The sequence below is a fragment of the Marmota flaviventris genome, chromosome 1 (assembly GCF_047511675.1).
Source record: "Marmota flaviventris isolate mMarFla1 chromosome 1, mMarFla1.hap1, whole genome shotgun sequence".
Taxonomy (NCBI): Eukaryota; Metazoa; Chordata; class Mammalia; order Rodentia; family Sciuridae; genus Marmota; species Marmota flaviventris.
Genome location: NC_092498.1, coordinates 102,056,594 through 102,080,115, shown reverse-complemented (window position 1 = coordinate 102,080,115; position 23,522 = coordinate 102,056,594). Strand labels below are relative to the sequence as shown.

The 23,522-nt window shown below is 39.9% G+C and overlaps 1 protein-coding gene across 1 annotated transcript in view; it reads left to right on the top strand.

Annotated features, from left to right (window-relative positions):
* Nudcd3 (NudC domain containing 3) overlaps nt 1-23,522 on the top strand; it is a 108,208-nt gene that overhangs the window by 67,745 nt on the left and 16,941 nt on the right. The window contains exons 3-4 of the mRNA XM_027938341.2: nt 2,321-2,453; nt 19,580-19,723. Of these exons, the coding sequence (XP_027794142.1) occupies nt 2,321-2,453; nt 19,580-19,723 (277 nt within the window). The remainder of the gene's footprint in view (nt 1-2,320; nt 2,454-19,579; nt 19,724-23,522) is intronic.

Genomic DNA, 23,522 nt, shown 5'->3' with positions numbered 1-23,522 from the left:
ACTGGGTATCAGGTCCGTAGGGAACATCAATGCCTCCTGTTGACACTTTTCAGAAGAGAATTATTTTTTTCTTGTTGGTTAAAATGTCTGCATATTATAGGGAATTTGAAATAATACCTAAAGGTACAAAGAAGAAGGTTAGATTCTTTGTTAATCTACTACCAGAGCTAACAACAGAGATTTAACCTACTTCCTTTTAGTTTTTTTTATATGTATATGCGCATATATCATTTCCTCTTCTTAGAAGTTGAGGCTATACCATACATAAAAGTTACAGATCTCTTTTTCCATTTTTATAGTATGTTGAAAGCTTTCTTTAAATAGTCTAACTAGTCTTTGAAAACAGTTTATTGATTGCATATACATTATCTTTCGTTTGCTGCCTTCACTCCACCTGTTTTCTCAAATCATGGAGGCAAACATGCTCTGTGTTTCTTAGTTCCTGTGTGTCATCTCCATGCAGTACATTACTGTCCCTGTGGGCAGTTTCAGGCTGGCATTCATACTTATTGGTCCTGCTAATATTCAGTGCTGAATTTTGAGTTTCATCTCTGAAATCAATTCCATTAGCTTCTGTGGTTGTTTGGGCTGCCACAACAAAGTGCCACAGAAAGGCAGCTTAAATGACATTGATTCTATCATGGTTCTGAGGCAGGAATCAGAGATTAGGGTGTTTGGCCTCAAACTTCCTGAGAAGGCTGTAGGAGAGGATCTTCCAGCCTCTTCCAGCTTCTGGCTGTGGCCAGCAGTCCTTGTTGTTCCTTGGTTTGTAGCCTCATCACTTCAATCTCTGCCTCTCTTCACATAGCCTTCTTCTCTGGGTATGTTTTCCCTTTGCGAACACCAGTTATAGTGGGTTAAGGCCCACTCTAATGACCTCATTGTAACCAGATCACGTCTATAAAGATCCTCTTTCCAAATAGTTTACATTTTTAGCTCTTGAGGGTTAAGACTCTGACATATCATTTGGGAGGATACAATTCAACCTTTAACAGTCATCATTAACCAGCTCAGAGAACTTGGGCTGGATTGAAGGCCCAGCCTCATGCATGTATAGAGATAGGCACACCCAAAGTGGGCAAATATATTCTTATCTGAAAACTTTAGCCAGAAAAAGGATATCCTCTTTTACCATCCCTTCCTGACCCTTGTTTTATGTCTCCATCAACACAGATATAAGCAAATGAAATTTTGTTTTCCCACATGATTGAAAGGAAGTGTACCTGTTGTTTTTGGGTCCATGGGGCTCTCTACCAGATTTCATCTGCTATTCTCTGAGCAGGCCCTGGAGAAGGTGACTGAGTATATACTCACTTCAGGATGTTCAGTGTCTGGCTGCCTCTTCTGTTATAAGGCTTTTGTCTGTGACTTAGATCCTCAAATGAGTAAGTGGAATTGTGAGTCTAACCTCATTTTAATTAAGTATGTATATGACTAACATTGTTAAATTTTATGACAGATATTTTCTTGGCTAGGCTTGTTTGCATGTTGTTTGTAACAGATATTCAAAGGGATTTGGTTGACTGGGTTTTTTTAGGCCATCTTAGTAAATATGTTGCTTATGTCTTACTAATGATGCAACAGCGTAATGCAGTCCTTTGGCTTTGACTTACTAGAGAAAATAGAGACTCAGTGTCAGATAAAGATTGAAGTCTGATAGTTGCAGAATTAAATTGTTTTGCCTTTTTAAAATGATAGGCCCTGCCAAGCAGTGTATAAGAAATCAAGCACCACTGGGGGCAGTGGTGCTTGCCTGTAATACCAGTGATTCAGGTGGTTTGCAAATTCAAGGCCAGCCTCATCAACTTAGTGAGGCCCTAAGCAACTTAGTGAGGTTGTGTCTTAAAATAAAAAATAAAAATGACTGGGAATATAACTCAGTGATGAAGTGTTCCTGGGTTCAATTCCTAGTCCAAAAAAGAAAAGGAAAGAAAAACCAAGCTTCCATGAGCAAGGATTTTGTTAATGAGAGCATATCTGACTAGTGGGCAGGCCTAGTTCTGAGTACTGTGGCAGCTGGCAGGACCCGGCTGTGCTTTGATGGTGGTCATAGTTGCTTTCCTAAATGTGAGGATTCACATATGGATTTCTTTTCTGTAGCTTTTCTCTTGTCCTATGATTTCTTAGGAAACCATGTAGAAGGATCAGAAAGGAAATCCTCCCAAAATAGAGGGGGTTGCAGATGCAAAAGCAAGTGAGCTTGACATGAAACTTGGGTCTGTTACTTCTCAGGATGTTAGAGTGGAATATGCCAGGCTGCCTGCGAGGCCTGCTGCTCATGTCTGCCTGGCTGCATCTTTTCTTTCTTATTCTTTCTTAGGATTCAAGAGCAGTTCCAGAAAAACCCTGACAGTTACAACGGTGCTGTACGTGAGAATTACACCTGGTCGCAGGACTACACTGACCTGGAGGTCAGGGTGCCGGTGCCCAAGCACGTGGTAAAGGGGAAGCAGGTAACAGCTGGGGTAAGGGAGTGGTTCAGCCAGTCTGAGGCGTCTCTGGAGGGACTCAGCATTGTTGCAGGAGGATTAGGATCAGCTTCAGAACATGAGGCACATTCCTACTCCTGCCTCAAGCCTCCTTCTACCAGTGAGGTTCTTTCAGCTGTCTGCAGGAATTTCCTCTTGGGGACAGCAGATCCAGTTCTCATTCTGAGCAGCATCAACCCCAAGAGGGAACTTCATATATTTGATTTCCTCAACTGACTTAATAAAGTCATAGGCATTCTCAGGGCCCCATTGAAGATGGTCAGCTTCTTACTTTTTTTTTTTTTTTTTTTTTAAGAGAGAGAGAGAGACAGAGAGAGAGAAAATTTTAATATTTATTTTTTAGTTTTTGGCGGACACAACATCTTTGTTTGTATGTGGTGCTGAGGATCAAACCCGGGCCGCAGGCATGCCAGGCGAGCACGCTACCGCTTGAGCCACATCCCCAGCCCTCTTACTTTTTTTTTTCTAATATTTTTTAAAAAATTTTTTTCTAATATTTTTTTAGTTGTCAATGGATCTTTTATCTATCTATCTATCTATCTATCTATCCATCTGTCTATCTATTTATATGCAGTGCTGGGTGTTGAACCCAAGGCCTCACACATGCCAGTCAAATACTCCACCACTGAGCCAGCCACAACACTAGCCCCTCTCTTTTCAAAAGTATACTCAAACATTACTTTGGTGAATTCTACATTTCCTTTAAAGATCAAGTGTGCCTCAGTGTGCCCAGGAAAGTCCAGTTGGCTGAACTCATAATGAGGACTCAGGTGCCTGCATAGTGGATGTCTTGTGGGTTTCCCAAATTCACCAGTCTAGGGCCTAGCAAACTCACACTAGAGAAATGACCAGTGGGTAACACCCCTCCATGTATGGTGAACTATGTGCCATGTAGATAAAAGATTTGTGATGCGATAACTGGGTAGGAGGAGGAAGAAGGAGAGACCAAGTATGTGTACCCTAGACATTGCAGTCCTCTCGGGGCAGCAAGATGGCTGTACAGGAAGGAGGGACAGGCCCAGTGTGCCTCAGCATCCCTATCTCCTTCTTCTGATATCTGTTTATTACTGCTTGTTTCACATAGGTGACACATGAGCACTGAGGCTTCCCTGACCCCAAGTCTCCTTTCCAAAGTTGGTTCCCTAAAGGAAACTGCCAGGGCCAGTGCTCTGGTGTTGTTGGATGCAGCCCATCACTGATTGGGCTTCGTGGGCCGGCCTATCATCACCAATGCTCTTGGGAAACTGGTCCCACTTATTCAGGTATAAGTGCCACACTATGATCTTTTTCTTTCCTCTTGACAAGCACTAAACTGCTTCTGTTTTTTTAATGTGGAATCTCCTTACACCCTCCTTTAAACCATGCCATGTCATGGTTGAACCCCTTTGCAGCCCTGCCTAGTCTTGAAGCAAATTGAAGAATCTGAGGTCACAGTAACTGAATTGCAGTCCCTGTGGGCTGTGCCCTGTGGGCTCTTTCATGGGACAGAAGGTGTGTCAGGTGTAGCTGTAACATGCACATCTTGAGTTGATTTTTAAAACCTTTATCTAGTGAGCTAGAGTGAGTAGAATTTAATCTTTTAGAGGGAGAAAAAAGTTTCATCAGGAAACTGTGATAGGAATATTGTTATAGGTTGTTGTAAATAGGTAGGCATCACTTAAAAAAACCCAGGTAATAATGCCAAATGTGACATTACATAATTCCAATCCACAGTATAACAGACTTGATTTGTGTCAGAACTGTGTCCTTACTTCAGTCTTCCTAAGAACCTGCAACCAGCAAAGTATTATTGTTTTATAAATGAGATATTGAAACTGAGAAAAGTTATTAACTTATAGACATGTGTTTCCGTCTTGTTTAGCCTAGAATAGGGAGCATTCTGGATACAGGTTTGGGTGAATGAATAGATGAATAAAAGTATAGTTTGTAGGGTGTGGGGTGCTATACTATAAAATTATGCTGTTATTCATCATGAATAGATGTATAAAGAGCAGAGCTGTGGTTTGGTTTAAGTGTGCCTGCTCTAAACTATACTTTTCTCTCTGGGCACACTCCTCACTTTATAAGTAATCAGTAATGTCTGATGTTGTGGTGCAGACCTGTAATCCCAGCTGCTGAAGAGACAGAAGGAGAAAGTTCACAAGTTTGAGGCCAGCTTCTGCACCTTAGCAAAACAGTGGGAACATAGCTCAGTGGTAGAGTGCCCCTAGGTTCAATACTCAGTACTGGAGGAAAAATAACTCTAACAAACAAAAAAGAATAAATAAATAATCAACCAGCATTGCTAGTTTATGGAAGAAGAGATTTTGTAGAGTGTGTAACAGGAAGTTGAGTTGCATTTATTTTTGTGGGGTACTCCCTGCTCTGACAGTGGGGTCAGACGGCTGGCACCCCACACCCTACAAAGTGACAGATCACTAGGCTCAAGGTAGATGTAAAATCCAAGCTGGGTTTAAGCAAGAACCTCCAGCCCTCCTGCTGCATGTCTCTCCTGCAGGGCTCTCCTCAGCATTCCAGTCTCTGCTTGGAATAAGCAGACGTCTTGCACCTGAGCTGTTGGATAGGGCCATGGCAGGCCCACTGTGACTTCTAATAAGGAGAAATAGCCAGTTTTGGATGAATGTAGTTCATTCTGTGACAGGACAGATAGGGCATGCTTATTTGCCATGAACAGGGCAAAAATAGGAACCATGAACCTTTATGATATCACAACTGTGAATCAGTGAACTGTGGATGGTGTAGCTTTGGCAGAAGCAGTTCTCTGCATAACTCTTCCTTTCTCACTGCCCCCCCTCTCACCACCCATTATAGTATACCTTTTACCAGTACCTCGTGACCCCTAGAATTAGAGTTCAGTATAACTTTAGGATGCAGATCAGATCAGTAGGGATTATCTGCACAGAATGCCAGCTTCAAATGACTCCACCATGTCTGGTTCGAATAAGTCAGGAACAGGTGCAGGCTGTCCTGAAGAATTTTCTTGGGGTGTTAGTGGGTTGGGTGTTATTTCCATTTCATTGTCTGATAAGGTTTCCAAGTTCTGAAAAATGTTGATTACTATTCTTTATTCACTTTGGTATGTGTATGCGTGTGTGTATATATATATAGTTTTCTGGGATTTAATCTGACTTTTGGGGCTTTCTCTGAAAGGGTAGAAAATAGGTCTGTCCTTAAACTAGGTTTTTTTTTTGTTTTTTTTTTTCTGGACTCAATAGACCCAAGTTAGCTGACTACTCTTGCCATTCCTTCCCCAGAAACCTTGCTAGCCCACGAACTGGAGGTTGGAGCTATGACTCCTACTCTGTGAGCACCAAGTTATAAAGGTCTTGCCCTGTATATATTTCAAAATGACAAACTGTCCTGCCTCATATTTAGATTTATTTTCTCTGAAATGCTTTTGTTATGACCTCTAGATTAATTGGTCCTGTTTTTTTTTTTTTTAAAGTAAATGAGTTTATAATTTTTTTTTTAAAAAAAATTTGAACCACAATTTCAGGGTGGTTTGTTTGTTTGCTTGTTTGTTTATGTTTTTGGTACTGGGAATTGAACCCAGGGGTGCTTAACCACTGAGCCATATTCCCAGCCCTTTTTTATATTTTATTTAAAGATAGGGTCTTGCTAAATTGCTTATAGCCTTACTAAGTTGCTGAGGCTGGCTTTGAAACTGTGATCCTCCTACCTCAGCCTTCCAAACCCATGGGATTACAGGCATGCACCAGCGCTCCTGGCACAGCCCTGCGTTTAACAATTATAACCCTAGATCTGGCTCATTCTGCAGTGGATGTTTTCTGAGCACATGACCTATTTGGTGATTACCAAGACAGACCCCAGACTGCAGTCCAAAGTATATATCCCTTTTATTGCATGGGTAGTAAGAGTCAGCACATAATGAGCAAGGCAGTTCCAGGTAGCAGCATGATACAGAACATAAAATGGGTAGTTTGTATGTGTATCCAGAACTAATGGAGTGCCCATCTCTGTGACTCTTCCTATCCTACTTTCTGGCCCACTGCACACTTACTGAAGATGGTGAGCAGTACGTGCAGGTCTTAGCTGTCAGAAGCCAGTGCTTCCTCCTATGGCTCCCTGCTATACATAGAAGCCTCTGAGCATTTCCTTATCACACTGGATGGAAAGGTGGAAGGAAGGGGCTTTTTGCATCAGCCACTGACTTATTTAGTATTAGGGTATTTGTGAAACTCACTGATGTAATTTGCACTTGTAACCTACTTGTGAAAACCTTCATGGCCTATATAGTGGAAATTTTTCTTTTATCAATAGCATTTTTTCCATGTCATTTTTACAATACTGTAAACATCTCTTTAAAATTTTGGCTTCTCATTTAGTGATCTGAGAGTTTTAGTCATGCTTAATTTAAAACTTTGGAGTAAGTTAATTTCATTAGGTTTCACTAGTCTAAGGGCTTTTCCTTAGAGTTGCACTTTCTTTTTGGACTGGCTCCTTTCCAGTTGCTCCCTAACCGTACCTGTCATAGCTGCCTGTCAGCAGTGTTTATTTTTGGTTTTTGTTTTTAGCACCTATCAGATATAATCATGATGGTAGCCACGATTGTAGCACCTCGACAGATTGAGTCAGTATTGGTTCTGTTGGTGATGGAAAGGCCTTATGTGGGCAGCTCTGTTTGTGTTGGGTCTGGGCAGGGTGTGAGACTCAGGGTGTTACTGGATGGAGCATTGCAGCAGAGTCCAGGTCCTCTATCCTCCAGCTGTAGTTTGATGCCTTGCAGACATCAGCAGAGCTTTTCCTTTCTAAAGTTTTTTCACATTGATCTCTTTTCTGCAGAAATTGGTATGGTGGCAAGGACACATTTGCTTCTCAAGGATCGGGGAAACAAATGAGAGTATGTGCACAAGGCATTAGTATTGGGGTATTTGTGAAACTCACCAATGCAACTTACAAGTTTTTTCAGAGGAAAAATAGAAGATTTCTTATTTTACATATAGCATTTTAAAAAATCACTTCACTGGCAAATTGAAAGAACAGTTTCCCAGTATGAAGCTATTTTTTTTTTTTTTTTTGGTCCTGGGGCTTGAACCCAGGGCCTTGTGCATGCGAGGCAAGCACTCTACCAACTGAGCTATACCCCCAACCTCAGTATGAAGCTTTTATCTCCTGCCTCAGTAGAATATGGTTTAGTCATTTCTTCACCATGTTCTTTGCATAATCCACTTTCTGCTGTTCAGGAAAAGCTGCTGACTTCTTTCCCTCCCTTTCCTCAGTGTACCCTCAGAATAGGGACAAGGAACTCTGAGTCGATGACAGATATTCATGTGATTGCTTATCTGACCAGGGTGGTTATAAACCTGGCATTTAATTGAATCATAAAATTTAAATGCTTTTGAAAATTGAACTGTGGAGATTTTTGTTTAACCTCTCATTTTGCAGTTGAAAAAATTCTCCTGGTTAAATGGCAATAGAATGGAGACCAGAACTCAAGCTCCCACCCCACCCTGTTTTATTAACTGTTTTGCATGGAAAATGCTGAGAAATTGTTGTAAACAAATTCATTATTAGATATTGTTGAATGATAAGGAAATCTGTTTCTTCCTGAAATGTCCTCATTCTCAAAGATACGAGTGTGTGCTCATCACCCTATTGTATGCCCATACCACCTCTGTCTTCATCCCAAGAACCTTCCAGAGCCCCTGGACATGGTTTATATGTCTTTTACCAATCCTCAGGTTTAGACCTGTGGTAGCATTTCCTGAGCTTTGATGCTGATACTGGAATTTGTGCTGAAAGCTCCACAACATATGGCATTCTCTTCTTAGAACTTATTTGGAAAACACTGTAGGAAGACTTTTTATTATAGGAAACTTCCATAACAGAAAAGGCTAATAGACTACATTTATCTACTTTATTTTTAAATCTCTCTAATTTTTGAATGCATGACACATTTGTATGTTCACAGGTATAACATGGCCAATGAAAAGTTACTGTCCTGGCTCTGTGCTTTATCTGCCCTGTATTGACCTAAGTCATCATGTAACAGATTTGGGGAATATTTCATCAGGTATTTTAATGCATATTTAATCAAGTGTGAATGCATATTTTCCCTTTTTGCACATATGTTCTGTTTTTGAGATGACCTCACTGTTCCTGCCCAGTGTCTACCTGGCCCCACCAGGGTGGCTCTGGCTGCTTCTGTTAACCAAGTGCTATGCTTGGTGGACTCCACTGTCCATAGTCACCTGGCTCAGGTGGCCACCCCTCACACCTGAGGCTTCCATCCTTTGCTTTTGCCCCCTATAAGCAGCCAGACTGGTTATTAAATAAGTCCCCTGTTAATGGATATTTAGGTTACTTCCAGTCTTTTATAAACACTAAAGCAATAAATGTGTATTTTATTTTACATGTATGCATCTCCATATGAGTAAATTCCATGAAGTACAGTTGCTAGATTGAAAGATATATATCTTTATATAGAATATATAATATATGTATCTTTAAATATGTAGAATATATTCATATACATATTTATATGTAAATATAATGTTTATATATTTACATAATTATACTTATATATTTATAGAACATATAAATTTATATACTATATCTTTAATCATATAGAATACATGTATATATTTCTATAGGTATTACAAAATTGCCTTCAATGAGGGTTGTACTAACCTACATGCCTACCAACAGTGTACAAAAAAACCTTGCTTTTTCACAAATTTGCTGACAATATTATCAGACTTCTGGGTTTTTAAAGTTGAATCGGTGAAAAATAGCATCTAGGTATAATATAAATTTTTATTTCTTTTAGGAATAAGCATCTTTGTACTTGAGTCTTTTCTTAGAATAAATTGAATCTTCTGCCCATTTTGTTAGGTTATTACACTTTTTCTGAGAGTTCTGTATGGATTAGAGATCAGTTTTTTTTTTAATGATATGTATATACCTGTTCTCCTTTATCCTTGGGGGATATATTTCAAGACTCCTAAGTCACGCCTCAAACTGGTGATAGCACCAATCCCCCCACCCCCGCCACACACACACACACACACACACACACACACACACACTGTTTTTACAATACATAAATTACTGTGATAAGATTTAATTTCTACTTGGCACAGTAAAAGATTAACAACAATAATAAAATAATAATAAAATAGAACAACTTTAACAATATATGATAATAAAAGTTATGAGAATGTATATGATCTTTCTTTCAAAATATCTTACTATACTCACCATTCTTCTTGTTATGATGTGACATTATATAGTGCCTATATGATGAGATGAATGGGGTGAATGACATAAGCGTTGTGATGCCACATTTGGCTACTGACTTTTTGATAATGCATGAAAAGAAGAGTCATCTGTTTTGGGTGATCCTGGATCATTGAGCTTTGGTGATGTCAGTGGTTGAAGATCCTCCATAGTTAAACATTTTTCATGAAACCTTTTGGAAGAACATTGTAATTGGATTCTTATCAAAATGTTGCTGCAGAGGTTGGAATCCTAGTAGTCATATGAGTAACTTTAATGTGTTCTATCTGAGGATTGTTATCCATAATTTTGACCTTTAATGTCTCTCCTTCATTTTCCTTTTCCTCTATAGATGACTCAACATCTTATTCTTCCTCTTCCAGTTCCTCATTCATTATCACTTCTTACAGGCCTTTGATATGTTCTTCCGCATTGTCATCAAGCACATCCCCAAATCCTTCTCCATCAACTTACTTATCTTGCTGCATGAATGATTTCCCCAGCTACTGTCCCCAGGAAGCATTCAAACATAATTTACAACTCCTCTCCATAAGTTCTTCCAAAAGGCATTTAGTTTCTGGTTTTAACTCATCCATTACAGCTTTGATGAATGCTACTGTGCCAGCAGTAGTGAATGATTTCAAGTAGTACATTATGTCCAGATTGAGGTCTGCATCAATTGTTCATCATATGTGACCAGATACCAGGGGTTACATGTGGCCTTGACAAACCAAATTAATTCCCTGGTGAAGGGGCTAAAGGTGTGAGATTGTTTCGGACCTCCACATTTTTATTTTCATAGCAAACAGATTCAGGATGGCCAGGTGCATTATCTAGTATTAATAGGACTCCGAAGTCCAATTCTTCCTCATCCAAGTATTTTTTTCATTTCTGGGATGAAGTATATTGGTGGAATCATTCCATAAACAAGATGGCTGTCACCCACGCTTTTTGATTATGTTGCCAGAACACAGGCAAATAATTTTTTGTTTTTGTTTTTGAGAGTGTGTTGGTTCTTTGTACACTATGCCTAGCTTTATCATATGCCCCACAGCATTGCCTCATAGTACCGGTTAATCTGCCCATCCATGTTTTATGCCCCTTTGCCTCCTTTGCACTTTTATGAATGTAGATTCTTTTGGGCATCTTCTAGAAGAGTTTGGTTTTATTGTAGTTGAAAACTTGCTTTCTCCATATTCAACTTCTTCCACTCTTCTAGAAATCTAGTAGCAGCTGCTTCTTCAGCAAAAGTAGATTTTCCAGTGATTGTTATATACTTTATATTGTTCAGTAACTTCTCTAGTAATTTTTATATATTTTATATTTTTTAAGTCCCATTCTATTCTTGAATCTGTGTAACCATCCCTTACTTGAAGTAAATGACTTGGTAGCACTCATTTCAGGATACCTCTTGATGAAGCCTTTATATAGGTTCAGTGCTTCCTGATGTAACAAAGTGCCATCAATTAAAAACACCTACAGGTTTAATGCCTTTTCTATCTTAACTAAGTACTTATATGCTGTGGCCATAACTTTTGTAGTTTGGAGTGTGAAAGTAAAACTAGCACAAGTTTCCTTTTGCTTCTTCACAATTGCATGGATAGAAGATTCATTTTTAACATTGATCTTAGAACCTCAGTACAATTTTTTTCTTTCTTTATTAAGTCAAGAACTTGCATTTTTTGCCCCTAAAAGGAAGCACTTTATAACGTCTTTTTGGCATATCCGCACTGCCAGCATCACTACTTTTGTGCTTCAGGGCCATTATTAAATAAAATAAGGTTATTGAACACAAGTACTTATGATGCCATGACAGTAGAATTGATAACCAAGATGGCTACCAAGTGATAAATTGGCAAAAAGCATATAAAACTGAGATGCAGGATAGTAGGATGATTCATGTCTCAGGTGGGATGGAGTAGGGTGGGTGGGTTGGTAACAATATTTCATCGAGTTGCTCAGAATATTATGTAATTTAAAACTTATAAATTATGATTTCTGGAGTTTTTCATGTAATATTTTCTGATCACAGTTGATTGTGGATAAATGAAATCACAGAAAGTAAAACTGTGCATGAGGAGGTCTACTGTATTGCACATCTGTTGTTTAGTTTTGCTATTTAGAATCTGAGTTGGTTTATGTATTTTCCTTGCACAACGTAGTAATTTTTTTATGTAGTCATAATAATTTTTTTGTTTTGTTTTTTGTTTTACTGGAGAGGGGACCCAGTGGTGCTCTACCACTCTGCTGTACCTCTTTCCCTTTTTATTTTTTATTTTGAGGCAGACTCTTTAAGTAGCTAAGGCTTGCCTTGAACTCTATTGATCCTCCTACTTCTGAGTCTTCTAAGTTCCTGGATTACAGGTGTGAGCCATCTCACTCAGCTAATCAGTTATTTATAAAAATGCCTCTGGAGTTTGAATCAGGATTGGAAAAGGGAAAGTAGATAGCATTTTTACAACGTTTCAATGATAATCAATTATTTGAGCTTTTGCTGCCTTATAATCTACTTTGATCTTCTTATCCCCCTTACAGCAGTCTTGTTCTACTAATATTTCCAATTTAATTGTTAGGAACATGAAATATTATGTTTTTCTCAAAGAAGACCCTTCCGTATAACAGTTTGGGCTCTATCTCATGCATTAATAACCAACAGCCTAACAGTATGAACTATAGCACTTGTAGTTGACTTTTCTATTGTGTTTGTTAGATATAGACATTCTAGAATGCAACTATTAAAAAAATATATAGGTGAAGGTTGGGAGTGCAGCTCAGCATTAGGACTCTTGACTAGCATTCTCAAGGTGTCCTAGGTTTGATCCCCAGTGCCACCAGAAAGAAAAAAACATGTGAACTTGAAATTGAACAAAATTAGGGAGATAACAACTGGAGTTGAAAATGGACACTAGTGTTGATTTTTAAAAATTGTAATTTTAAAAACTGTTGTAGATTATATGCACCATCTGTTACAAATTGTTGTATGCGGATGAGGCTGGTATGATGTGTTGGTGGGGAATGCTTTGGGTTTTAAACCAGTTCTTGAATACTTTATTATGCTTAGCATATGTGGATGTGCTCCTGGGATATAACTACCCAGTGCACTTGTGTACAATCCTATTACAGTAAGGATAATGAATCACTCGGCTTTCTGGATATCATTTCTAATCTTAGAGGATTCCTATCAGTACCCCAGGTGACATCTCCCTGAGCATGAATGTGCCACAAGGTTGTTTCGGATGTAGCCTCAACCTCTGTCCCTCTTTCAGATGCCTTGCTAGTCCTTCACTTGTGTCTCTGGACTTGTCCTGTGGGCTGAGACTGAAGAGAAGGGAACATCTTTGTGTTCCCTACTCTGTGCCCAGTTGCACCCCATTCTGTTCCTCCGCTACCCATCCTTGCACATACAATTTTAGTTCTTATAGGTAAATACCTAAACATAGAATTGCTGGGTCATATGGGTTTTTTTTTTTTTTTTTTAATATCTTTATGTGGTGCTGAGAATCGAACCCAGCGCCTCATGCACACAGAGCGAGCGCGCTACCACTTGAGCCACATCCCCAGCATCATATGGTATCTTTATAATTAATTTTTTTTTTTTTTTTTTTTTTTTGGTTTGAACCCAGAGGTGCTTTACCTCTGAGTTATATGCCCAGTCCTTTTTTTTTTTTTTTTTTTCAACTTTTGAGATAGGGTCTCACTAAGTTGCTAAAGTTGGCCTCAAACTTGCCATCCTTCTGCTTTAGCCTCTTGAGTCTCTGGGATTTCAAGTGTGTGCCACTATACTTAACTATAATTAACTTTTTGAGGAATTGCCAAACTATATTCTAAGATGGTCACACTGTCTCACATCTTACATTACCATCAGAAATATTCAAAATTTCAAACTTCCATATCCTCAACAACACTTGTCTGTTTTTGTTTTTGTTTTTAAATTGTAGTTATTCTACTAGGTATGAAGTAGTGTTTCATTGTGGTTTTGATTTGCATTTCCCTAATGACTAATAATTGAGCATTTTTTCATGTGCTTTTTGTCTACTTGTATATCTTTGGAGAAATGTCCACCTAAGTCCTTTGTCCATGTTTTAACTGGGTTGTTTGTGTTTTTGTTGTAGAGTTGTAAGAGTTCTTTACATATTTTAGATAGCACAGCTTTGTCATGATGTTTTCTGCCATTCTGTGGGTTGTCTTTTCACTTTTTTGATTCTCTAAGGCTTCTCATATTTTCATTTAGTTCTTTACACGTAGTTTTCTTTAGCTTTTTGAGCATATTTTTTAAATAGCTGATTTATAGACTTTCTACTGAGTCCATGTTTAGGCTTTATCAGGGGTAAACTTTGTTGATTGCCTTCTTTCCCCTGTGTATGGACCACACTTTCTTGTTTCTTTGCAAGTATTGTAATTTTTTTGTTGGTATTTTAAATAACACAATGTGGTAAGCCTAAGAATCATATTTCCTCTTTTTCCCATGGTTGTTTGCTATTCGTACTTAAAGTAATTTTTCTTATTTGTTTATTTACTTAGTGTCTTTCCTGAACTAATTCTGTAAAGTCTATTTTCTTAGATGTAGGTGGCTAGTGAACTCTACTTGGTGAACTTAAGGGTCAGCTAATGATTAGGTAGATTTCTTTAAACATCTGAGACCAGTAAATATTTCAGCCTTTGTCAAGGGGCTCTGTGTGCATACTGGAGCTCATCCTTAGCCTTTGCCTCCTTCCTACAGAGTCAAGGTCAGTCTAGAGATAAGAGCCTCAGGTCTTACCACGCTTTTCCTGAGCATGCACTGAGCTCTACACATTTATGTGTCCTTCTAGATGTCCTGGAATATGTCAGTTTTTCAAAGCTGTGTGAATATTTTATTCCCCAGACTTTTCTTTTGTTTGCCTCAGTTGTTATCCACTACCTTTAATAATTTCAAAGTTAAACACTTGCCCATAATTGTTCTCAACAAACACTTCCTGAGGGTAAAACAGTCTAGTTGAAAACAGTCTTGCAAGCAAGGTCTTCCAGTAAGTCAACAGACAAGTCAAAAAATGGCCTTTGCTGGAATAAAGTTTTGAAAGAGCTCTAGCTTTGTTTTACTCCCTATGATGGTGCTAGGATGCACTAGGAATGCAAACTGCCAAGGAGCGAGGGAGTAGGGATGCATCTGGCACAAATTAAAATGTCACAGAGCTTACTGTTCTTACTAGGGTATGGTCATTTTTTGTGATTAGATATTTCTTGAGTTCCCACAAACCTTTGGTTAGTTTCCAGAGTTCATAAGAAATTGATTCAGATAATTTTTGCCATTTTTCTTGTTGCTTTTATGTAAGATAGAGATTTGTAGGAGTTATTTACTTTGTCATTTTTATTGACATACCTTTGGATTTACTGACGTGCCTTTGGGTTAGAATTTTCCATTGTTTTGATTTTCCTAGTTTCTTTTTGCCTCACTTTTTATCTTGTCAAAAGTAGTATACTTTCCTCATAACCTCAGAGTTACTCAGACTCAATTATACTGTGTTGTCTAGAAATCACCTTCTTCCTGAAACTGTTACCTCTGACTTCAGTCTGACTGATTTCTCTCTAGTTCTGCTATTTAGCTACCATCCTATACTTCTAGATTAAGTGCACTGTTTTTGTTTTTATGGGGGGGGTTGGGGGGGGTCCAGTTGACTTTTGTTTTACGTTTTCATTCTCATTTTGTTTTTCTCAAAGTGATATGTGACAGAGTTAAAAAAAAATGCTCATGGGATTCAAGTCAAATCACCTCAGAGTTCTTATATGTCTTAAAGTGTTAATATTTTAACCTTTTGTTTATTTCATAATTTCAACACATTTAGAATTCTGTCTTAAAATAGCTCTTGCATTGGAAGATTAAAGATGCTTCTTTTGGGGGCTGGAGCTGTGTAGCGCAGTGGTAGAGTGCATGCTTAACACATGTGAGGCACTGGGTTTGATCCTCAGCACCACATAGAAATAAATAAAGATATTGTGTGTATCTACAACTTAAAAAAAAAAAAAAAGACACTTCTTATGTCCAGTGTTACTAATTCAAAAAGTCTCATCCTTTCAGATTCTTTGTGAGTAAACTTTGTCTCTTCCACTTTGGAACTCTGAGGACCTTTTTTAAAGCATTCAATGTTATGAAATTACATGATCTTATTTAAATTATTCTTCATTCATTCTGCTTAGCTCTCAGTAGATTGTTTCAATCTGAAGGCATATTTTTCTTCAGCCCAGGGAAATTTGTTTATTATTGTCATAATTTTTGAAATGTCCAATTAATTGCTTAAATTGATCTCTATATCTCTATTTTTATTTCTTTGACTTTTATCTTATGGCCTTTCTATTGAAATTTTTATTTTAGCCACTATGTTTTTAATTCTTGTGTTCTTTCTTTTTGGTTTACTATCTCTTTTTTATTTATTATTTATTTTTTAGTTGTAGATGGGCCCAATACCTTTATTTTATTTATTTATTTTTATGTGGTGCTGAGAATTGCACCTAATGCCTCACACATGCTAGGCAAGCGCTCTACCACTGAGCTACAACCCAGCCCCACTAGCTCTTTTTTCATATTTTATCCTGGCTCCACTGATGCAGTATCTTCTCAGATCTTGTAAGGATATAAAATTGAAATATTTGAATAAATGTTTTTCTAATTAGCTCTGTAATCTTTGTTTTTAAGTTTTTCTGGTTTCAAAAGCTGTAATGCCCCCTAATAGTTCTTTTATTTCTTTTTCTTTTTTTTTTTTTTAATTTTATTCATTATTTACTGTATAGCTCAATATTCAGCTTAGGCTGAATTCAGAAGTTTGAAAGTACTATTACATGTCATACCATTTTGCAAAGGTAATTTACCCACAACTTAAATTCACCCTATTTTTATTAATTGTATCTACAGATGCTGAACATGTTTCTTTTTCTTCTATGGTTGACTCTGTCCCTCAGAATCTTTAGCATTGATTCTGAATCTTTTGTTTCTTTTCTTTTAAATTTTTTCCCTGTTCTCTTGAATGTGGGGCAGTGTTGACAGGTTCTCTGTTGTGTGTCAGTGATCTGTTCTTCCTACCATATGACAGCTGAGTGGTAGACCGCTTAGCTTTACTTTACAGGGTTTGAGACCTTGGGTGTCCCAGTGCTTGAGTGAATAGGACTTCACTTGGGGCATTCATATCCATATCATGCTCCTCAGATACCTGGTGGATTTCTGAAAGAAGGCTATCCTTTGCTCTGGGACAAACAGTGGAATCCTGCCTCTCCTGGTAGGGCTTCCATGCGTGCACCTGTTCCCTGGGGCTAGCTCCCAGCTATTCCCCTGTGTCCCTGACCTCACCTTTGCTTCCATGCCTGCTGACTCCCAGCTGGAGACCCTAGCTGTCCCCGACTCTGTAGATCTATTGCGTGTTGCCATTCCTTTTTCTATTTTCCATAGGTTTGTTAACATCTCAAAAAAATGGGAGCTCCTAAGGAGCTCCCACTTTTTCTCCTTTTACTAACTGAGATTTTGTTCTTTGTTAATGTCATTTCTGTAGGCTGCAGGTCAGAGTGATATCCTTCTTTTCAAGGTGTGTTATTTTCAACGAGTATATCTTGTCTGATTTTTTTTCCCCTTGAGGATTTAGTTCATTCCTCTGGATAGGCCATGTGAGAATCTTGCCCAGAGTTGGAAATTATCATGTCATGTAAAGCTGCTAGGAGAATTTATTTGTTAAAGTGAGCTTGGGACTCCAGTACTAAGGGAGTCTTGACCTGCGGTCTGGTCATCACCCACAGAAATTCACAGACTGGATTTGGCCCAGGATTTATGAAGATTCATCCAGAAATGAGCTGAGCTTCATCATGTTTTCTTATGTTCTTTTGCTGTTAGAAGGTGGGCAGTGCTCTGTGATTCTGCTCTACAGGACTGCAGCTCTCCCATGTGCTATGGTCTAGGCTGAGCTCCTTTAGCCTCTGGGGAGGTCAGGGGAAACACCTACTTCCTGTGTCTGTCTGTCTGTCTGTCTCTCTCTCTCTCTCTTTTTAAAGAGAGACAGAGAGAGAGAGAGAGAGAGAATTTTTTAATATTTATTTTTTACTTTTCAGTGGACACAACATCTTTATTTGTATGTGGTGCTGAGGATCGAACCCACTGCCGCGCACATGCCAGGCGAGCGTGTTACCGCTTGAGTCACATCCCCAGCCCATACTTCCTGTCTCTTCTGCTCACCTTCTTAGCCTGAGAGAGAGTCTCCCTAATTGAAGATAGTAGAGGGATTTGGGTAGAAAACCAGTAATTTCCACCGTAGCACCTGATGTTGTACTTATGTTGAGAAAGATTTTCTGGTGTGAGCTGACAGGTTACAGTCTTTTCTACAGTGAATACTTGTATGAGAGGTTAGTGCAAGGGGACCTCCTGGGAGGATGCCTCTCTGAATCTGTACTTGAAACTGGCAGTGCAGCCTGACACAAGTGGAATGTTGTGGCTGAGTTTTCCCAGGGGTCCTGTGTCCTCTGGGGCAGCGCTCCTGCCACCTCCTCCCCTGAATGTACACATAGTCTTTCATTGAGAAGCATCTGATGGGGCAGTCGCTGCACATGGTCACTCCCTTTTCTTTTGTATTCATGGGTATTTGAACTATGCTTAAGCTATAGTATCATTTCATTTGTAAATACTAAACTCCACTTGGAAAATTCTGTAATTTTGAGGATTTTATTTTTCAGTCATTTTCTAAGCATTTAATGAGCACCTGCCAGATAGTCTCTAAACTGTTGTAATTCCACAAACTTACTAGAAAAATGCTTCAAAAGTACTTTCTGCCAATTTCTCTTTAACCTGTACATTGTACAAATATAGGTTGAACATCTGTAATAGAAAAATTTCATATTTCTGATTTTCAGATTAGGGATACTAAATCCTTGAAGTGTCTATAGAAATATCCCCAAATCTGAAAAACTCCAAAATTGGAAATGCTTATGGTCCCAAGCATTTCAGACAAGAGATACTCAGCCTTTACTCTTACAAAAGGATTTTTACATGATAAAACACGTAGATTTTAGAATTTAAAAAGAGTGAGTGTAACATTCAAAGAAGAGTTCTGTTTTCTTTCCTCCTTCAATTGCTGATCCTAGGACCTCTTGTGGGCATTCACCCTGCTTTGGAGAGTGTTGGCTGGGCTACATGGTGTGAAGTAAAGAGAACCTGTTCCCAGTAGTTCCCAATCAAGTGTGGAGACAGGTGGTGGGACAGGGAGTGTGCCCAGGACAAGGCAGGCATGTAACTGGTTTCTTCTCAGGACATGCATAGAAGGAGGAGGATAACCTAAGGCTTCTCAAAACATGGTTTTGTAAAGAACCAAGGCAAAATACAAACCAGAGTAACTGGACTCATTGTCCTAGGTGAAGGCTGACCTTTTGGTCACAGGCTATGCAGCGACTTAGAGAAAGAGGCTGTGCTTGTCTTTTGCATGACAGCAAGCAGTCCTAGCATAAGGCTGTATAACTGTCCTGGATGCTGTGGTCCAGGGCTGGGTTTCTATATCCTCCAAGGGAAGCCACCACCTGTCCCCTCTGCTTACCTTCCACCCTGACAATCAGTTTCCCCAACTGGAGAAGGTAAATGGGACTTGGGTAGAAAACTAGTAACTTCCACCATAGCACCTGATGTTGTCGTTTGAGAAAGACTTTTTGCTGTGTTTGCCTGAAGGAACTGACAATGTGCCGGTAGCTCTGGATATGGATTAGTCTGGAATGGCTTTCTTTACACAGATGCCTAGTTAAGCTGATGAGTGTTATAGTATGCAAATGTGTACCAGAAATGATTGTCTTTCCATCATACAGCACACCAGTGACCACCCTCACAGGTGAGATAATTTTCTTCTGTGTTCCAGGTCTCAGTGGTCCTTAGTAGTGGCTCCATCCGTGTGGCCATGCTGGAAGAAAGCGGGGAGCGGGTTCTCATGGAAGGGAAACTCACCCACAAGATCAACACGGAGAGTTCCCTCTGGAGCCTCGAGCCAGGGAAGTGTGTTTTGGTAAGTGTGGGTATGTGTGTGCAGAGCTGCCAGGTAGGTTTCGAACTTGATGTAATACCCCTTGACCCAGTCTTTACATTTCAGCAGCCAGATCTTGACATTCATGCAGTCGGGGGCAAATGGAATTTCTTGAGCATTTCTGCTTACTGCTCAGAGTGCACCTTTGTGGGTCTTCCCATTTGCAGCCTCAGCCTTCAGGGTCTTGGTTATTCCGTATATGTAACACAAAAACAAGTACACTGAAAAAAAAAGTGGGTTGAATTTTTCCAAATGCCAATCTAGTGGGTGAGAGCTAATAAATTCAGATAAACAGGTTTATTTGACTAAGTGATTCTCACCCAAAAGCTGGTAAAACATGACTTAAATGTTGGAACAGTGAAATTAAGTTGTAAATTCAAATTAAGTTGTAAATTCAAATGTTATCAATTAACAGTTTTCCACAAATTGGGCTGCACACCTGAGCCAGGTATGTCAGCTGCTAAGTCACCTCTTCTGTGGCAACTCTGATCCCTGCTAGCAGAGATTGTGTGCTACCTAAAAGGAGGCTTCCTGCAGGAAAATTGGTGCATGGTGTATTTTGAACTAACTTTTTGTTTCTTCTTTCCTTCTATGGAGGTGCTTAAGTGGAGCATGGTAGAGATGAAAAGAAAAATATAGTTTCAAACCAAAAAAACCTCAAAGTTTTATACAAATATATTCTTTATATGTGCAAAGTGTTCAGTAAAAAAAGAAACAAGGATCTATTCAATTTCTGTAAGTGGTACTCAGTGGTGGTGGACCTGTCTGGGCCATCCTGGCTGATGTCAACAGGGCAGAGAGCATTACAGACCCATAGGCACTCTGTCCTGGCTGCCTGCATGCTAAGAGGGAATACATGGTCCAGGGACTAAGTGGGGAAGGTGCTGTCAATGCCCTAGCTCCATCTCATCATTAAACCTGGAAAATGGTGTTTATTGTGGGTTATGTAGGGGTACCCACTGACCCAAGCACAGATAGCAAGTGCTCAGTGCTGCCAGGGCTGTGGCTTGGTCTCTCGCCTAAGGTCCTTTGTGAGATATGCAGAGTTTCCAGCAGTGGGACTGGACTCTGCCTGTCCCTGGTTCTGATTTTCCCAGGCACCCAGGTACACCTCTGCTCACAGAGGTGATACTCATGGGGTCTGACACAGGGCTCCAGGCAGCCTTGTACAAGCCAAGGTAGTTCAATTTTTGTTTTATATCTCACTCTGTCCCACATCCTGTGCTGAGGTAGCATTCAGCCAGAAAGAAGAAAGTGCTCTTCTGTTCATGAGTGCTGTGACAGTGTGTCAGTTGACTCTTTAAAGGTTGACTTTGGGCATCAGCTTGACTGGCTTGTAAGAACTGGTAAATATTTACAGATATGTCTGTGAATATATTTCAGAAAATTGGCATGTTGGCTAGAAAACTTGAAAGGGGAAGACCTGCTCTGAATGTAGGCAGCACCATCAGGTAGGCTGGGGCCCAGATGGAAGAAAGGAGAACATTTTTCTCTTCCTTCCTGAGTGGGCATACTTTTCCTGCCCTTGGACATCAAACTCCAGGTTCTTTGGTCTTTGAACTACAGGACTTGCACCAGTGGCCCAACAGAGGGCCCTTGGGCCTTCAGTCTCTGACTGTATCATAGGTTTCTCTCAACCTGGGTATCTGGTTTCTTGTACTAAGTAGCTTTAGCTTCCCTGGCTTTCCAGAATGCAGATGGAACTTTTCAGCCTCTGTTATCATGTGAGACAATCAAATAAATGAAAACACCACACACACACACACACACACACACACACACACACATACACACACGGCGGTTTGGTTCTGTCTCTCCGGAGAACCCTGACTCATATAGCTCTTATCATCCTGGCAGCTTAGTCCCTTATCCCTATACCAAACCATATAAAAACTGGGTATCAAGGCAGTACTGAGATAGCTGCAGGCTGCAGCCTCCTGTGAACACCACTGACTCCTTTCTGTTGAGTCCTGTTTGACATCCAAGTATCCTCACAGCCTGTACTTCACTCGGGCTTTGCACAGTTGTTGAGATTTAAGAATGTGAGCAACACACTAACTGTACTGGCCACCTGAACCACACTGGGTCTTTGTGACGCTAGAGCCTCTATCCCAATGTACTGTCTGGAGCATCCCTGCCTCCTGCCTTTAGTTGTTGAACTTTCAACAACCTTTCTTCTCCTTTCTTCCAACTGGGCCCCAGCCTACCGGATGGTGCTGCCTACGTTCAGAGCAGGTCTTCCCCTTTCAAGTTTTCTAGCCAACATGCCAATTTTCAGTGCAGAGTGTGGGGAAGGTCTCAGTATTCTGAGTAGTCCCTCTGTGAGTGGGGATCCCTTGGCAAGCCCTCTTCACGTGGTCTACTGCACTTTGAAGCTGATAACTTCCTCACCTGTGACAGTTATGACTGACATTTGTGACTGGTCTCTAAGCCCATAGCCATGATATTCAAAACCTGTTGGAGTTATAATCTGCCAAAGATTCCTTTTACTTTACATTATTTCTGTAAAATATGATTATTACAATATTGCTCACCTCTTAAGGGTTTTCATTGCTAGAGGTGACTCTGACTTCTTCATGGATATTTCAAAGCCATGTTACTTTTTTTGAATGTCTTGTAAACTTGTGTGTACAAATACAAATGGAATAAGATATGGTCAGATTCCAAAGCATTAATTTCTAATACTAATGGTCATCATTTATTGAACATGTTGCTGAGCCAGGATTCAGGTGAGGTGCCTTACAATGCTGTTTGGCGCTTTGCAAACTCATTTTATAGGTTATGATATTGAGATTCTAAGATGGTAAGTAGATGTCCAGGGGTGGAGGTAGGCCATGAAGCCACACCTGCCTGATCCTAGAGGGCTCCTTTCCTGGGGGAAGGCTGTTACTGTCAGTGGATAGCATTATATTTCTATCATAGCTTCACTTTGAACTACAGAACTTGCACCAGTGGCCCAACAGAGGGCCCTTGGGCCTTCAGTTTCTGACTGTATCATAGGTTTCTCTCAACCTGGGCATGTGGTTTCTTGTACTGAACAGGGTCTACAGAAAAAGGAGTAAAGGGTCTACAGAAAAAGGAGTCATGTAGAGCATCATAACCCTCTTGCAATGGCTCTCCCATCAGCTAGGTCCCAACCTGCACCTAGGGTCACCTCTGACTGGGGTGTAGAGCTCTGCCTGACTCTCCCCATTCCTAACCATATAGCCCCAGCATAGTAAATGTTGAGTGTTAAGGAATGTTACTATTTATGGGAGCTGAGGGCTTACTGTGTTTTTGATTTAATTATTTATTTATTGGTGACTTTTTGGGGCCAGATTTGTCTTCTCATCTTGTATCTGAGATAATATTGTAAATCAGTAAGCAGATTGTTTTGATTCATGAAGATCCTGATTACCTTCCATGTATTACACTGCATCTGCTGTATGGGACCTGACACAATGTCTCCCCTGAGCATGTGGATGCAGAGAGGGGGTTGCTAATGATTGGGGGCTGGCTTTGGACCATCACTGTAGCATATGGGAGGCCATCCTCACATTTGAATTACCACCTGGCTGGTAGAGAGGCACTTAGGCACATCCTGTGTCTAGAGCTTTCCCCACCCTTCTCAGGTCTGAGGGCTTGTCCATGCGGAGGCGTGTCTGGCCACTACCCCGAAGACCCAAGCGTCGCCCCTGACCTTGGGATGCTGCCCCCCTTAATCTTTTGGATGGGATTTTCCCCAGAATTTTTTGTTCCCCAATAAAAATCCACTCCCTGGCGTGCTCTCTCTCTCGCTAGC